This window comes from Coptis chinensis, chromosome 9, assembly GCF_015680905.1.
Source record: "Coptis chinensis isolate HL-2020 chromosome 9, ASM1568090v1, whole genome shotgun sequence".
In the NCBI taxonomy this organism is placed as follows: Eukaryota; Viridiplantae; Streptophyta; class Magnoliopsida; order Ranunculales; family Ranunculaceae; genus Coptis; species Coptis chinensis.
In genome coordinates, this window is record NC_141464.1 from 4,821,262 (window position 1) to 4,839,954 (window position 18,693).

Genomic DNA, 18,693 nt, shown 5'->3' on the forward strand with positions numbered 1-18,693 from the left:
AATAATGAACTCAATGAGTCTGTATGTGAGAATGGTATTCCTATAAAGTTCTGGAATACATTTCAGAAAATGCTATCTGTTTTCACGCACAAGATTGCACAAGCAGCATTGGTAAAGAGTCCTAGACCTGATAAAATAAGATTGGGTTTGGAGTTAGAGGTTCGTACAGAGACGGTTGTAACTTGTGAGGATGAAGAACTCCTGTGTCCATCAGTTGAAGTAGACACAACTTGTGGATATGATGGTTGTTTGGAAAAAGAGGTGTTGATGGAAGAATGCCCAATATGTTTGAAGGAGTTATGGACGGAGATAGACATCACGCGAATGCTTTGCAAGCACATATTCCATAGAAGATGTCTCTATACATGGTTGTCAAAGCCTGAATATACTAATACATGTCCGTATTGTCGCCAATGTATTTTATTGTTTCATTGATCTTGTTAACTTTTAGTTTCTTATAGTGATTTTGATACGTGGTCCTGCTTCAAGTAATATCTGCAGAACATGTAATGATTTTGTAACGAATAAATTTGAATTATTTACTCCTACAGTGAATTATTATGTCTAGTATGGTAAGTAGAAACTAATGCTTATTGTCCATTAATTTTCTCAGAAAATATCAGTCCAACAATTTAGATTATGTCAGCGATATATATATTAGAAAATAAGTGGTCCCCTTAAATTAAATTGGGCCTTACCTTTGAAGACTACTTTAAAAGGACATGCTGTTTCATTACGCGCGTTATACGCCACACTCATAGTTAGTTAACTGGTTTAATTGTTCCATCTAGATTTCCATCAAACCATTCTTTCTTGAATTGCAACAGCTCAAATGTTCATATTCAAAGCTAAAAAACTCCATTTACTTACTACCCAAATCCTGAAAAGCAAAGATATCATGAACCATCTTATCTTAAACACACCCATCATGCCTACTACTACTACTACACTTATGACGTCAAGAAGGAATGGTGGGGTTTGTTTCTGTAGTTCTACTACTTCGAATTTGAAAGGTGGTCAGGGTGGAGTTTCTATGGTTCAAGGTGCTTCCAGGGGTATTGGTCTCGAATTTGTAAGTCATTTTGCTAATTTTCATTTTATGTTTTGGATGTTGAATTTGATTTTTGACAATGGGTAATTTGATTTTGGACAAATAGGTTAGGCAATTATTGGAGAGAAAGGAGAAAGGGCATGTAATTGCGACTTGTCGAAATCCTGATGGAGCGACAGGGCTTATTGAGTTGAAGGAAAAATTTCCAGAACATCTCGATATATTACAGTTGGATGTAACAGATGAAAGTACCATTGAGGTAAATTTTAATCATATTATAATGCAAGTGAAATAATGCCCACCATTGAGTAGTAACAACATCATTGTTTATTACAGTCTCTTGTAGTTGCAGTTTCCTTTTTGGTTCATAGTGTTTATGAATACTGAGTTCAAGCAATGTTCATGAGAAACCACTATCCAGCTTATCAAGATTTTCTCTTGCAGCAGTGATTTTTTGAGACTTGGCATATCATATAACACAGAAAAGAAGACTTGTATTCCCATATGACTTGTCAATACTGTATGTTACACATAAAATACTTTTTGAGGTAGTGTAGCATGACTGAGATAGCATTCGTGGCTGAACAGAATAGTGATATCACCAATTTTGTGCTATACTTCTCATCAATTGGGAATGATGTTTTATGCACTGTTCATGCTTGCTATTTTATCCTCAAAGTAGACTTTTTCAAGTGATAGTTTTTCAAGTATTCCTTGTTGGAATTGTTTTGTTATCGTTCAGTCTTGAGATGTTCTATTGTACACCTCAGAGCTCAAAATGTAACATCCCTTGGATAATGTCTTATATGCAGGCTTCGGCACTCTCTATAAAAGAAAGATATGGTTCCTTAAACCTTCTAATCAATGCAGCAGGCATTCTTTCAATACCCAATGTACTACAACCAGGTTTGAATACTAAACCTTGATCCTTAAAATCCAGAGATTAACTACTTTTATGTTCAAATTCATAACTTTGTAGCATATGAACAAGCCGCTACATCTAAATTTTCCATTTTCCGTTCTTTTGGTTGAGAGACTCAGTTCATCCATCTTCAGTGCAGAAACTACATTGAGTAAATTACAGAAGTCATCTTTGCTGCTTACTTATGAGGTTAACACTGTGGGCCCTATTATGGTTATCAAGGTATGTTTGCCCTTAGAACATTTATTTGTTTTTTGAAATTTCTTTTTATTTGTTCACTCGTATGCTGATGCTGAAGTGACATTTTAAGAACCATACAGTATTTCTATTTCATGATACACATTTGATTTGGTAATAACTGATGTCCATAAAGCATGCTTATCTTACACATTATATTGTACTTGAGCTTTTACTTGAGTGAACTATTATATTTTATATATGCTTCATTTTAATGTTGGGAATCATCATCTGTACTCTATGCTTTTCCATTTTGGAGGACTGTCCACTTTTTGACACAACTACTGATTTTGTGAATGTTGATCAGCATATGTGGCCACTTTTAAAGATGGGGGGAGGCTCTGGAACTGAAAGAAATTCAGCCGTTGTGGCAAATATAAGTGCTAGAGTTAGTTCCATTGGAGACAACCGCTTGGGGGGTTGGCATTCATATCGATCTTCAAAAACGGCACTTAATCAATGTACATCCGTTTATTTACTCTGTAATCATCTCTTTTCGTACATGCCTTATTTTGTTTTACTAAAGATGTTAAAGATGACTAAAGAATTGAAAAAGTAGGATTCGAACTTGTTCCTTTCTCTCTTTAATCTGATTCCCAAGACACCTTGCTAGTTATTCGTTAAGGTCTGCAACATTTCCTTTGTTATTTTATTGAACTTAATCCTATTTCCATTTTTATGCAAGAAGTAACAAAGACCATTTCTGTGGAATTTGCACGAAGGAAGGATCCCATTCTTTGCATACTCCTCCACCCAGGCACAGTAGACACAGATCTCTCAAAGCCATTTCAGAGAAATGTTCCACAAGACAAGCTCTTCACCAAGGAATTCTCTGTGCAAAAACTGTTAGGTATCATTGATAGTGTGAAGAGCATGGACAACGGGAAATTCTTTGCTTGGGATGGTCAAGAAATTCCATGGTAAATTGTCAAGTCTATCGCCAGGCACGAGTTCAAAGTACCAATTTGTAATGCTAATAAGCATTTAGTGTATTTCATTTTTTTTCTAAATCAGAGGTGAAACGGAAAGTGGCTACATCAATATTTATTCTGAGTGCTTTTTTACCAGATACTTAGATTTGGATTTCAAACCTTCTTAGTTACACAAAATGTTCACCAGTGGACAACAGTTCAAAAAAGAAAATCCTGAATTATTGAAAAAAGCTCCACTAAAGTTGTTAAAGACCTCTAGTCCTCCGGTACATGAGCATAAATTACATCATTCCATGCAGAACAAGTTTAAAATAGAAACTTGTAGTCCTTTACTAAATCGTGTGCCAAGTTTCTATTATAGAAGAAAACTGTGATAACCCAAATACAAAAAAGAATTATAACGAGGAAACCAAAATAGGCATAGACCGCACCTATAAATATATGTGCAAGACCGTAAGCAAGTAAATACTTTTTGTTTGCTCTTCGAAAGAATGGATTTACTTTCACAAAGTGAACACATTGCCAAGCTCTCTCTTCCTCTCTATGATATCAATGAAGCACAACACTATGATAATGGTCTCCCTTCTCTCAAGAACCTTAACATTATCTATGCTCATAATACAAAGAAAAGCAAGGAAATAGCATTCGACATGGAGGTTGAAGCTACACAGATCACAGAATGGTTCACCACCCCTCAAGAAGACGGTTCTAGGGTGCTACTTACTACACATGAAGATATAGACATGGTTAAGATTCCCTTCAACCTTAATGAGTTGTTGAGTATAGATGGTTGCTGCAATGATGTACTAGATGATTTTGTATCTAACAACGGAATCCCTCAAAACTTCTGGAACATCTTTCACAAAAAACTATCCGTTTTCACCCATGAGATAGCAGAAGCACCACTGGTAAATAATCCCAAGCCTGATAAAATCACGTTGATTTTGGGGTTAGAGGTTCGAACAGAATCCCATGTAACTTGTGGTGATGAAGAGGAATTCATCCAACAAATTGAGAAAGATCTCTATGGTGGAATTGATAGTTCAAAAGTTTCTTCTGGTGAGTTAAGATTTGAAAAAAAGGAGTTGGAGGAAGCTGATTGTCGGATATGTTTCAAGGAGTTGTCAGGGAAACTAGACATCACACAAATGCCTTGCGAACACACGTTCCATAGAAGATGTCTTTATACACGGTTGCCAAAAATAATACATGCCCGCTTTGTCTCGCCACAGATGGCAATTGAATAGCTATTAGCTTCTTAGTGACAGAATTATTTATTCTTTTTAATATTTAGTTTCTTAGGGATTTTATGTAAGTGGTCCTGCAGCAAGTATTCTAAATTGGCAGACCAGATCATGTTATGAATTTATGATCTTGTATTCTTGAGTTTTAGAATGAATATAAATTTGATCATAAACTTTGTCGTTGTGGTTTTTCTGTTTATGTGGTGAGATGGGCAGAGATGTAGCAAATAGCCAAATAGGCTCTAGTTCTACTGTTCTAGTACACATAAGAACACTGAACAAGTGTGCGTATTCAATTGGCATCAGCAAGGCGTGCGTGCTGCAACTATTCAGCCAAAGTTGAGTACTTAGGCCATGCCTACCCAAGCCCGCAAGGTGCAAGCTCAAATGTATTGATTTGTCTTCTTTTCTGTTAGAAAAATGAATTTGCACAAATCCATTAAAATATGAATGAGTAGTTTGTCTCTCAAGTTATCCCACTTGAGATGAAATGAGTTTTTCTTGAAACAGTACGTAAAGTGAGAAAAATCTTTTCAAAAGGATTACATCATGCCAAAAAGGTGTGACCTTTCGAAATAGGCACTAATTCGAAATAGTACTTTATGCCGAAATGATATGTCTTTTCGAAACATGTGACTTTTCAAAGAGTTACTTACTTTTTCTCAAGAGTCACTGTGTTGTTTCGAAGAGGCACCACTCACCTATAAATAGTGGATGAATTTGGAGAGAAAAATACACCAAATCACACAGAGTTCTGATCTTTCTCTTCTCGCTTTGTTCTTAGTCAAATACTATGTTGTGTTCGCTGAGTCTATAGAATTGAAGTACTAGCTTTCTATAGAAGAAATTCCGTTCTATCTTGGGAGACAGTTTTCCATCAACCTTCAAGCACCGTGAGGGGAAAATCTGTCTTAAGAACATAGTGATCATCACTAGGCTCGGATTTAATCATTGGTAAATTAGGTTCATTCGTTGAACTAAAAAGTTTATTTGTTTGTTGATATTAAAAGTTTGTTGATATCAATTTGATTTCTTGTTTACTTAACAATAAATATATTTTTGGAATAAGTTTCCTACAAATCTTTAAGATAGATTTCCTTGCCTTGAATTAATTTGGTCGAATTAATTTTGGATATACTTATTGTTTAGTTCAAATGCACTAACAATATTTATTGGTGTGAAACAATATGAAAGTGTCTACAGGTAAATACTAGTACAATTCTTTAAGAAGACCACGCAGAAGAGACGTTGGACATGACTTTGCTAAATAATTTTATTGCTTGGATAGTTGTACATGACAAATGTCTTGGTTTTAGATATCCATCCGAAAGGGTCAATATTTTTAAAAAAAGAAAGGAACGTATGGGTCAGGTGCATACAGTTGCAATTGTTCATTGGTAACAAGAGACGTGAAACCACCATTTCACTAACATTTGCAGACACTTAGCCAACATGTACAGATGCAAGCTTATGTGAGTTATATATGTCCGTCCGGCCTGTATGTAAGGTATGTGTATATACTTATTGTTCAGTGCCTACTTAGACCATTTTCAAGTCATTCTTGGAATGGACTTCTTGAAAGCAAACAAGGTGGTAGTAATGCCACACTTGGGGGGGATTATGATTCAAGATTCAGAGAATCCTTGCTTCATTCCAGATGTTAGGAATGGTGAGTGCTAAAAGGGTTCTAAAATTATTTTATTTGTAAGATGTATGTGTTTTACTATTGCACCAAAGAGTGTCAATAAAGAAAATTGCTTAAGATATTATTTTGTAAGCATACTTATAAGAAAAATTGAGGTCTTAGAAGTAGTTTTCGACACTATATGAATGATATGTGACATTCTTTAACAAGACGCCTCACTTGAAAACATATATCTAAATGGTTTTCCAATTTATTGACTTTGTCATGAGAATTTGGAAAATGTGAGGGATTATGTATCTTCTTGAATTAATCAACTCAAAATTGGAAATTTGTAGAAGCATTACTCAAAAGACATCAAATGTGGTGTTTTACTCTATGAGAGATGCATAAATTTCAAGGAAATCCTCAAAAGCAAACGTGCATAGCAAGGTCCATTATGGAATCAGAATTCATAGCGTTGGATGAGGCTGTAGAATAAGCTTAGTGACTTCGAAATTTCTTAGAGGATATTCCAAACTGGGCTAAACCTGTGCTAGTAGTGCGTATACACTGTGACAGCCAATCTGCTATTGGTAGAGCACATAGTAGCATGTATAACGGGAAGTCTCGACACATACATCGTAGACATAACACCGTTAGATAATTGCTCTCAAATGGAGTTATCTCAATCGACTATGTAAGGTCAAAAAATAACATTACGGATCCGCTTACAAAAGGTTTAACAAGAGAGCAAGTTGAAAGATTATCAAGGGGAATGAGCTTAAAGCCTTTGAGATAATCAACCAAGAGTCATCATAATGGAAAAACCATCCTAGTTGACTGGAGATCCCAATATCTAGGTTCAAAGGGCCAACTGAATTATGTTTGTGACTCAGTTATCACTAGAGAGTAATATTATACTCTAACCCATTCCTATATAAGACAGTGTATATCTGCCGCGAGACCCAGGATAAGTCAAGCTTTTAATGATTTACTATATCTTGGAAAGTTATGTTATCCAAGTAGAGTAGTGCATGATACTCTTTATAGAAATCACCTATGTTAGTGCGAAGTAGGGCCGCTTCTATGAGAATTTTAAAGGAAAATGTCTCAAAAGCACTATCTAAAACCAAGAAGTGTTCAAGGCCAAAATGAACACAAATGTGAGAACCAACAGTATTTGAGAAGGTACTGCGTGAAGATGATTGTCTAGGTTTATACAAATGGCTGACAGTTCAAGGACAATAATTGAAGTCTACTGATGGTCTAATTAAATCCGATCGTCTTTCACTAAGGCAAGTTCAAGGCCTCCCATGCTACTTGACCTGATGTGGTATCTTTTCATTTGTAAAAGAACAGAAATCCGATGTTTATGATAAAAGAAGCCAAATTTTCATTCACGTGGGGGATTGTTAGAAAAATGAATTTGCACAAATCCATTAAAATATGAATGAGTAGTTTGTTTCCCAAGTTACCCCACTTAAGATGAAATGGGTTTTTCTTGAAACAGTACGTAAAATGAGAAAAACCTTTTCAAAAGGATGCATTTGTTCGAAACAGTGCATTATGCTGAAAATGTGCGACCTTTCGAAATGTGCACTGGTTCAAAATAGTGCATCATGCCAAAAAGGTGTGACCTTTCGAAATAGGCACTGGTTTGAAACAGTGCTTTATGCCGAAATGGTGTGTCTTTTCGAAACATGTGACTTTTCAAAGAGTTGCTTTCTTTTTCCCAAGAGTCATTGTGTTGTTTCGAAGAGGCACCACTCACCTATAAATAGTGGATGAATTTGGAGAGAAAGACACACCAGATCACACAGAGTTCTGATCTTTCTTTTCTCCCTCTGTTCTTAGTAAAATACTATGTTGTGTTCGCTGAGTTTATAGAATTGAAGTGCTAGCTTTCTATAGAAGGAAATCCGTTCTATCTTGAGAGACAGTTTCCTATCAACCTTCAAGCACCGTGAGGGGGAAAATTTGTCTTAAGGACATAGTGATCATCACTAGGCTCGGATTTAATCATTGGTAAATTAGGTTCATTCGTTGAACTAAAAAGTTTATTTGTTTGTAGATATTAAATGTTTGTTGATATCAATTTGATTTCTTGTTTACTTAACAATAAGTATATTTTTGGAATAAGTTTCCTACACTTTCTAGAGGAGGGTATTGTCCTCTTTCTGTCACGAGAACTCTGTTTCAAAAACTACTTCAAGCACATGATTTTTCCAAGCGCTAAACTTTAGCGCATGATTTCAATTGTTACCAACAAGCGCTATCTACAAGGAATTTTACCCACAAGTGTTCATAGGTGGTGAATACATACAATTATCAGAGAAACATGATAGCATGGTGGCGTCCATGACACCAAACTGCAAACATCAATTAATAAGTTCATGGAAAGGTATATTTTCATCTGTTATAAGTGAAAGGCCGGGGTGGGAAGAAATGCTTCCAGTATCTTAGATTATTAACAACAAATTACTATGCCCCATGGCAATACTTCTAAGAACACAAACATATGATGGCAAAACTAATATTAATAAACCAATCGAGACTGGTGATGTCTTTGCCCAAAAACCAATGTGTTTGATAATTCATTCTGTAAGGCTAAAGTAATGTATCAAAGTATCACAATTCCCTTTAAAATACTTAAACTCTGGTTACAACAATCTTGAAAGTTGTGTTGAATCATTGCAGTGATCCACTTGCTAATATATCTCAAAAGCATCTAAGACTGACTGAACAAAACCTCATAAGTAGCATAGACTGAACAAAAAAGAAAACGGGGAAGCTGCATCAGTTAGAGCATATCACACACCTGCAGGAACTCCCCAAACCTTCTAACAAGCTTTTAAATAAATGCAAAGTGCCCTCCCCTCCGGCCATGCCTGTCATATGCAGTGTTGAATTTGTCCACCAGTTCATTCATTGTTTTTTTTTTTCTAAGTAAGCAAATATTGTATTGATGAGAGTAAAAACAGAAGAGAGGAGAAGGTACATGTGTATCCTATAGTCCACTGTAACAGTAACACTACTAGGATTTTTAATCAAATCTAAAGTAAACTTGTTGTGGAACCTCCCATGTGGTAATCCATGGTGGTTTTACATAAAAAAACTAGTTGTTCCTATGTCTGTAAGTCTGCTCATATTTGGCCACTTTATTTATAGAAGTTGCATTCCCTCCATGTAGGCGTTATCTTGCAGTACTCTAGCTTCTCCTTACATTTATCCCATCTTTGCTTCATCCCCCATGGAAGTTGTGAGCTCTCAAAAGCATGGACTGCAACCGCCGAATCCGATTCAACCGATAACTTCTTCCAATTCCTTTGAACTGCATATTCTACACCTTCAAGTATAGCCAAGCATTCAGCTATATAATTTGTGGCAAAGTCTATGTGTCTGCATACCACAGCAACAAAGCGAAACCTACTATCCCTAAACACAACTCCATAGCTTGAGGGGCCTGGGTTTTCTTGAGAAGCACCATCCACATTCATTTTAATAACATCCCCATCCGGGGGAAGCCATTTACAGTCCTTGAATATTGGTGCCCTTCCAAGCTTATCCGTGTTGGCGTTATCCCTCACATGAGGAGAGAAAAGAAGTTCATTCTGTGTGGAGATGTCAGAGCGCGACCCGCTCTCAGATTGGCCTTGACTAAGGCGTGACCCGCGCCCATGCCGTAGAAGACTTCCAGTACTTTCAGCACGACCCGCAGCTCAGTTTGTTCTTGCCCGAGGCGCGACTTGCGCCAAGTTTATTTTCAGAAGAAATTTGGGATCACGAGTTTGCAATAAGAGTTAGAGTTTTTGGCAAAACCTAACACCAAGAAAACACAAGAGAGGCAGCACAAAAGTCAGAGAAAACCCAATCTTGAAAGCTATCAAGATTGAGAGATAACCTTTATAGAGAGACAACCCTGTAAAGAGATAAGAGTGATCTAGTAAGGTGAGAGACTGAAAGGAGAGATTGTAATCTTCTTTCCCACTTTATAAATAACTAGCTCTTATGGAAGTAGGCACCATTGGCCGAACCACGGTAAATCTTTGTGTTGTGGTTTGCTTTTACTGCTTTACATTATTATCTATTGTGAATAGTTATTTAGCGAGTTGGGCATGTTAGTATAGGTTGTAGTTGATATTTAGAATAAGTATGGAGTTGAATTGTGTTCATACAAGTTATCTGTGTAGTAGGGGAATCGATTGGTATTGGTATAATCCCTAACAAGTGGTATTAGAGCCTTGGTTAGATTAGCCTAGGGTGTTATCCAAATCTTGGTTAGAAGGTGTTTGACAAAACTCCTGAGAGAAGATTTGAGTTTAAATAACTTGTAGAAATGGACTATTCCATGAACACTCGCATGACGAGTCTAAATAGGAAGAACTACACCATCTGGAAAGACAAGATGGAAGACTTGCTATACTGCAAGGACTTGGTACTTCCCATTGAGAATGAAGGAGTAAAACCAGAAAAGACTGATGAGGCTGAGTGGAAAAAGCTTGACAGAAAAATAATAGGATACATTCGACAGTGGATTGATGACAGTGTCTTTCACCATGTGTCCCAAGAGACTACAGTCTTCAGTTTGTGGAAGAAACTCAAAGACCTCTACGAGAGGAAGTCGGGCGAGAAACAAAGTGCTGGTCGTTAAGAAGTTTGCCGACACGAAGTACCAAGAAGGTTTTTTAATGTTTGAGCATCTTAACAAAGTACAGAATATCATCAATTAGATGCATTTGATGAAGATTAATTTGGGAGATGAAGTAGATGCTTTGTTTCTATTAGGCTCTCTACCCGAAAGTTGGGAGACATTAGCAGTCTCTCTACACGGAGTAGCCAAAGATGGAATAGTTACCATGGAGATGGCTACCGCGTCTTTGTTGAATGAGGAGACTAAAAGGAGTTCAAAAGGTAGCTCCTCTCACTCAGAGATCCTTGTCATAGAGAAATGGGGGAGAGATAGATACAGAAAACCATCTCGTTCTAGAGGTGGTGACAGAAGTAAATCTAGGGGTGAAGCTAGAACTCCTAAGGTAGAGAGGCAATGTTACTATTGTGCCACCAAGGGCCACTTCAGATATGAGTGCAGAACATTGAAGAGGGATGAGAAGAATAACTGTGTACATGAAGACATGGTGCAGAGGAACGGAAACACAGGCAGAGATATTACTGCACTAGTCAACGATCTAGTGGGAATTGTATCAGATTGTGGTGTGTGCTGTCTTAGTACCTCATGTCAGGATATCGAGTGGGTGATAGATATAGGAGCATCCTATCACGTCACACCGCACAAGGGATTTTTCACTACCTACAACTATGGTGAATATGGTGAAGTGAGGATGGATAATAGTGGCGTCTCGAAGATTATAGGCATTGGAGACGTTTATGTAGAAACCAATGTCGGCTACACCTTGACACTCAAGGATCTAAGACATGTCCCTGACATACGGTTAAGTCTAATTTCAGCTGGGAAATTAGATGACAATGGCTTTGTAAACTTGTTTGGTAATGGGGTATGGAAACTGAGCAGAGGTTCCATTGTAGAAGCCAGAGGGAAGAAAACTTGCTCTCTTTACAAAACATAGGCTAGTTTGTGTAAAGCAGAAGTGAATGCGGTAGAAGAAGAAGCTTCCTCCGAACTGTGGCACAAGAGACTGTGTTATATGGGCATAAAAGGGATGGAAGTTCTTGCTAAGCAAAACGCCATGCCAGACATTAAAGGTACACATTTAAATACATGTACTCACCGTTTGGTAGGAAAGCAACACAGGGTGTCTTTCCAAAGATTCCCGTCTCACAGAAAGGACAATGTCCTTGAACTAGTGCACACTGATTTATGTGGTCCTATGAGAGTAAAGTCCCACCAGGGAGCTTTATACTTCTTGACATTCATTGATGATACGTCAAGAAAGATATGGGCCTATAGTCTGAAGATCAAGGATGAAGTACTTGGCGTGTTTGAGAAATTTCATAGCATGGTGGAAAGAGAGACTGGGAAGTTGTTGAAGTGTATTCGCTTAGATAATGGGGGTGAGTACATAGGGCCATTTGAAGAGTATTGCCAGAGTCATGGGATTCATCATGAGCAGACCGTTCCCAAGACACCGCAATAGAATGGAATAACAAAGAGAATAAACCGTACCATTGTAGAAAGGATGTGATGCATGTTATCTCACTCTAAGCTACCTAGAAGCTACTGGGTAGAAGCAATGCGTACAGCCGTGCATGTGATCAACCTATCGCCGTCAAAGCCTCTGGATAGTAACTATCCAGAGAGAGTATGGTCAGGCAGAGATGTTGATTATGGATACTTGAGGATATTTGGGTGCAGGGCATTTGTACATATTCCGAAGGATGAGAGATCCAAGCTTGATGACAAAGCTAAGCAGTGCATTTTTCTGGGTTATGGGGATGAAAAGTTTGGTAACAAACTCTATGATCCGATTAACAAGAAGGTAATCCAAAGTCGAGATGTTGTGTTCCTGGAAGACCAAACCATAGCAGACTTTGAGGAGGGTGAGAAGCTACAGGCTTTCACTAATAATCTTGTTGATTCAGAACCAGAAGTTGTTCCTACTGTGGAACGTGCAGAAGGCATTGAGAATGCAGAGAACCATAAGTTTGAAGCTCATGATGAGAATCCTATTGCTCATGATGGGATATAACCTATTGGTATAGAAGATGCATATGAGATGCATGAACCACCACCATAGCAAGCAGAAGTGCATCCTCCTGAGGCACCAGCAGATGGGCCAAGGAGGTCAGATAGAGAAAGACTAGCTTCAACCAGGTATCCACCACATACGTACATGCTACTATCGGATGGTGGAGAACCTATGTACTATCAAGAGGCACTTGAAGGTACAGACAAAGAAAAGTGGTTGAAGGCCATGCATGACGAGATGGATTCTTTGCATAAGAATCACACTTATGAGTTAGTTGAGAAACCGTAAGGACGAAAATTTTTCAAGAATAAGTGGATATACAAAGTCAAGCATGAGGAGAACAATCCTCACCCAAGGCATAAAGCTCGCCTTGTTGTGAAGGGATTTGGTCAAAGGAAAGGGATTAACTTTGATGAGATTTTTTCTCCTGTAGTGAAGATGACTTCTATCCGGGTGGTATTGGGTATGACCGCAAGTATGAACCTAGAGGTTGAACAGCTAGATGTCAATACAACTTTTCTTCATGGAGACCTTGAAGAAGATGTCTACATGGACCAGCCAGAAGGGTTTGAGGTCAAAGGCAAGGAGCACCTAGTATGCAAGCTGATAAAGATCTTGTATGGGTTGAAGCAAGCACTGAGATATTGGTACATAAAGTTTGATTCCTTTATGGCGAAGCAAGGAGACAAGAAGTCTGCTTTCGATCATTGTGTGTTTGTCCAGAGATTTCCAGATGGGGATTTCATAGTGCTATTGCTGTATGTGGATGATATGTTGATAGTTGGCCCAAACATCAACAAGATATCCAAACTGAAGAAAGACTTGAGTAAGTCCTTTGAGATGAAAGATTTGGGTCAAGCAAAGCAAATACTTGGGATGCGGATCACTCGTGACAGAAAGAGTGGAAAGTTGTGGTTTTCTCAAGAAAGCTACATTGAGAAGGTGTTGAAGAGATTCAACATGGATTAAGTGAAGCCAGTCAGTTGTCTGCTTGGTAGCCAGTTCTACATGACCAAAGAGATGTGTCCAAAGGGTGAGCATGAGTAGAGTTAGATGGAAAAGATTCCTTATGCATTTGTAGTGGGCAGCTTGATGTACGTAATGGTGTGTATAAGACCAGATATTACTTTCCCCGTTGGGGTTGTAAGCCGCTTTCTGTCAAATTCATGGAAGGAACATTGGAAAGGTGTTGAGTGGATATTGAGATATCTCAAGGGCACTTCCAAATCATGTTTGTGCTTTGGTGGAAGTAAGCCCTTACTTGAAGGATACACTGATGCAGACATGGCAGGTGATGTTGACTCGATGAAGTCCACCTCCGGTTATATGGTTACTTTTGCAGGGGGAGCAGTTTCTTGGTAATCAAAGTTGCAAAAGTGTGTTGCCCTCTCCACTACAGAAGCCGAGTATATTGCAGCCACTGAGTGTTGCAAAGAGTTGCTATGGATGAAGATGTTCTTCGACGAACTAGGGCTAAAGCAGAAACAGTTTGTGGTTCTATGTGACAGTTAGAGCGCCATCCATTTGAGCAAGAATCCGAGTTTTCATTCTAGATCCCAGCGCATACACGTGCGTTATCATTGGATTAGAGAAGTACTTGAAGACAAGCATTTGTGTATTGAGAAGATCCATACTAACAAGAAAGGGTTGGATATGATGACCAAAGTCTTACCGAAAGGTAAGTTTGATGTTTGTTGTGCTATTGCGGAATGGCAACACACTCCTCCTGTTAATTTGGAAATTGCATGGAGGTATCCCCCCTCACTATTCGGGAAGGGGAGATTGTTGGCGTTATCCCTCATATGAGGAGAGAAAAGAAGTTCATTCTGCGTGGAGATGTCAGAGCGCGACTCGTGCTCAGATTGGCCTTGACCAAGGCGTGACCCGCACCCATGCCGTAGAAGACTTCTAGTACTTTCAGCGCGACCCAAGTTCAGTTTGTTCTTGCCCGAGGCGCAACCCGCACCCAAGTCTATTTTCAGAAGAAATTTGGGACCGTGAGTTTGCAATAAGAGTTAGAGTTTTTGCAAAACCTAACACCAAGAAAACACAAGAGAGGCAGCACAAAAGTCAGAGAAAACCTAATCTTGAAAGCTATCAAGATTGAGAGATAACCTTTACAGAGAGACAACCCATTAAAGAGATAAGAGTGATCTAGTAAGGTGAGAGACTGAAAGGAGAGATTATAATCTTCCTTCCCATTTTATAAAGAACTAGCTCTTGTGGAAGTAGGCACCATTGGCCGAACCAAGGTAAATCTTTGTGTTGTTGTTTGCTTTTATTGCTTTACATTATTATCTGTTGTTAATAGTTGTTTAGCGAGTTGGGCATGTTAGTATAGGTTGTAGTTGATATTTAGAATAAGTCTGGAGTTGAATTGTGTTCATACAAGTTATCTGTGTAGTAGGGGAATCGATTGGTATTGGTATAATCCCCAACAATCTGGTAACCCCCATTTCTTAAGAATCTGAGAATCATGAGCTCCTCTATTCATGTAACCAGTAGTCATCCAAAAAGAATTCTGAATATGACTTCTCATTTGACATTTGCATTGGGTTAGAGTGATCTTTTTGCCCTCAAAAAGCCATTTATTTCTCTGATTCCAATTAATCACCATACCAACTAATACTGCTGCCTCCCACAATTGCTTTATAAGAGGACTATTCCTTCTATTCACTCTAAGAGCATCTGGCATGTTGTTGAAAGATGTATTAATACCAAACTGACTTGCCGTCCATTCCCACAAGAGTTTAGAGTCCTTGCATTCCCACAATATATGTTATAAGGTCTCGGATACCTCACAACCCCTATAACACCTTGAAGCAATTATAAACCCTCTCTTTTGCAGCCTTTCATCAATAGCTGCACAATTTCTCACCAGTTTCCAGCCAGTACCCGCTATCTTTGGATGAATCCATTTGCACCACACTTTCTTGCTCCACCATGTAGTTGCATTTTTCCTTCTAATGGCCTCAAAAGCAAACTTGATGGAGAAAATCCCTTTCATATCTGGCTTCCAAATACCATGGTCCTCTCCTGCAATGGTAGGTAGTTGATTCATATTCTACCCTACATATAACATTAATTGCCGCAAATTAAAGGGGATTGCCCATTCACCATTAATGATAATGTGACATACTTTGGACCTACACCCCTTTCAATGTTGTGGCAACAGCTGGAGCTTTTGTTTGATTGACTGCTCTCCAATCCACACATCTCTCCATAAATCAACCTGTCCCCGTACCAAGAAGCCACCTAGAATTACTAGTCACTTAAGGCAACACCCATTTAACACCAGACCAAATTGTGGATTTAGTATAATAATCAATGAGCTCTCCATCTCTAGTAAAAAACTTTAGCTTCATGAATTTAGCATAGTCATCCTCTTTGTAAAGTATGTGCCATGCCAGCTTCATTAAAAGAGCCATGTTTAGTTCTTTAAGTCTTCTAATTCCGAGACCTCCTTCTTCTTGTGGCTTACAAACTTTGTCCTATGACACTGTAACAAGCTTCTTTGTGGCAGGGTTGCCAGTCCACAAGAAATTTCTCATAATGCATTCTGCCTCTTTAATTATGCTATTTGGTCATTTATAAACGCCCATATTGTAAACTGGGATGCTCGAGAGAACAGAATTAATGAGAACTCTTCTTCCTTGAAAAGAAAGTAACTTCCCCCTCCAACATGTAATTCTCTTCTTAATCCTATCAAGTAATAGAGTAAAGAATGCTATAGTTACCCTACCCTTAATCAAAGGCACCCTTAGATATTTTTCAGGAAAAACACCCACTTGATTGCCTAGGATTTGCTGTAAGTTCTGCCTTCTATCCATACTCATGCCTCTGACAAACATTCTGCTCTTGTTCTTGTTCATTGACTACCCAGAAGATGCTTGGTATCTCTCTAATAAGTCCGCAATGTTTCCCACACTCCTTGCATCCCCTTTGTTAAAAATGATCACATCATCAGCATATAGAAGATGGGTGGGACTGGCCATGCCTTTGACAACAGTTAAAGGTTTAGTTAACCCTATTACCCTCAAAGTATTAAACCATCTACTGAGAGTATCTTCAGCCATGGCAAAAAGGAGCGGTGATAAAGGATCACCCTGCCTCAAGCCTCTCTCTGGTGTAATATAGCCTATAGGGCCTCCATTGAACAAAATCAAGAGTCTAGCTGAGCTTAGGAGTGCATGAACAAGCTTGTTCCAGTGATATGAGAACCCAAACCTCTTCAACACCTCAAATAAGAAATTCCAGCTCATGGTATTATAAGCCTGGGTAATATCGACTTTGATCGCGATGCTGCCTCCATATCTCTTTGTATCCAATTTATTCACCATTTTCAACGCGAAACCAATACTGGCTTGAGAATATCTGCCTTTAATGATCATAGCAAGGTAAGTTACCAGTAGTGTGTCATTGTATTCCATTAGGAAATCATCTTGAAACTTCTCAGACTCGATAGCTGGCAATCTCCTTTAAAGACTAGAAACGTGCCTGACCAATGAGTTCTCATAAGGAATATCACCTTTTTGCATAGCGAAAGAAATAATGGTGAAGCACTCGATTATGCTATTAAGCATCTTGATGGCGCTATGTATTCCTGTAAGATGTGCAACCAGTTGAGTTGCAGCTGAGCCTCCATCAGATGGTTTAAGATGTGCCACATGATCACCTGAGATCCGTTCTACCTCTACAGTCTCAATAGTGTAACTTGAACGAACAAAGTTTAGCTGTGGGATTCCATTTATGACATGCAATTTACTTTCATAAATGGTTAGAGGAAGATCTTTGTGTGCATGATTGATTGCAGGATTGAGAAGAACATAAAATGGGCTTTCATTGATATCCATTAATGCTTTGTGAATTTCCATATTTGACTCCTGTGCATCACTTCCAGTTGAATACCAACCAAGAATATAGAAGTTTGGGAAAACCTTCTTATAGAGCTCTTGCATCTTTTCCAGAAAAGGACGGTCAAGTGAATTTGTGGGCTCGTCATAGAGGAGCTCAAAGCTGTTAAAGATCTCAACAGTATGTCCCTTCTGGATGCCAATGACACACCCAAAAACCCTTGGTGTTGGAGGCTGAGCTGAGCCTGATGCACCATTGGTGCTGCCAACAAGTCCAAATTGTGACTATGATTTCATTATAGTGTAGTGATCAGAGATATTCAATATGACCAGTGGGATGAAGCTTGAATGTCAATCCACTGCTAGAACTTGAAGTAGTAGCTGATGCCATTCTTCTGAAAGAGAAAGTGTGTCAAGGTCTAGTAATGAATGAAAAAAGTCTAGGGAAGGCATTAAATGCGCATAGTCAGTCCAGGAAATGAAGCAAGAAACACAAGATTTATAATCTATATTTGAAGGTTGTGCTTGTTTGAATGCCAATTGTTTAACAAACGGGGTGGGCCACTTTAAAATCACTCAATGTTTTCCTTCTATAAATCATACACTCACTCTCCAACAGTTGTTGGGGTTAATACCAATACCAATCAATTCCCCACTACACAGATAACTCGTATTTGAACTCAATTCAACTCCAGACAACAATCTAAATATTCTCTACAACCAAACTAACATGCCCAACTCGCTAAACAACTATTAACAACAGATAATAATGTAAAGCAGTAAAAGCAAACCACAACACAAAGATATACCGTGGTTCGGCCAATGGTGCCTACTTCCACAAAAGCTAGTCTTTTTATAAAGTGGGAAGGAAGATTACAATCACTCATTGCAGTCTCTCACCTTACTAGATCACTCCTCTCTCTTTACAGGGTTGTATCTCTATAAAGGTTATCTCTCAATCTTGATAGCTTTCAAGATTGGATTTTCTCTGACTTTTGTGTTGCCTCCCGTGTGCTTGGTTTTGCCAAAACCCAAACATATAGTGCCAAACTCGCGGTTCCGCAAAAATAGAATCCTGCCAAATTAGGCATGGGTGCAGGGCGTGCTTGGACTTGTGATGAAATGGGCATGGGGCGTGCTCTTGCCTTGGACGATGTCCAGGTGC

General features: G+C 38.6%; 1 protein-coding gene and 1 pseudogene across 1 annotated transcript; one reads left to right on the top strand and one right to left on the bottom strand.

Moving 5' to 3' along the window:
- The first annotated feature begins 723 nt into the window (after positions 1-723).
- Positions 724-3,277, top strand: LOC147474497 (putative oxidoreductase C663.09c). Its single transcript, XM_086584249.1, has 6 exons — positions 724-1,072; positions 1,158-1,310; positions 1,864-1,957; positions 2,113-2,195; positions 2,518-2,671; positions 2,899-3,277. The coding sequence occupies exons 1-6, from the start codon at positions 833-835 to the stop codon at positions 3,132-3,134; spliced, it is 960 nt and encodes a 319-aa protein (XP_086440375.1). The 5' UTR covers positions 724-832; the 3' UTR covers positions 3,135-3,277.
- Positions 3,278-8,573: 5,296 nt separating this feature from the next.
- On the bottom strand, positions 8,574-17,919 carry LOC147474498 (COP9 signalosome complex subunit 6a pseudogene; annotated as a pseudogene).
- Positions 17,920-18,693: the final 774 nt, after the last annotated feature.

What these genes read in the sequence shown, in the direction of transcription:
- LOC147474497 (XM_086584249.1), top strand. Translation starts at nt 833, where the DNA reads ATGTTCATATTCAAAGCTAAAAAACTCCATTTACTTACTACCCAAATC. An exon ending in GGGGTATTGGTCTCGAATTT is followed by an intron (nt 1,073 to 1,157) that starts GTAAGTCATTTT and finishes TTGGACAAATAG; the next exon opens with GTTAGGCAATTATTGGAGAG. An exon ending in ACCCAATGTACTACAACCAG is followed by an intron (nt 1,958 to 2,112) that starts GTTTGAATACTA and finishes TCTTCAGTGCAG; the next exon opens with AAACTACATTGAGTAAATTA.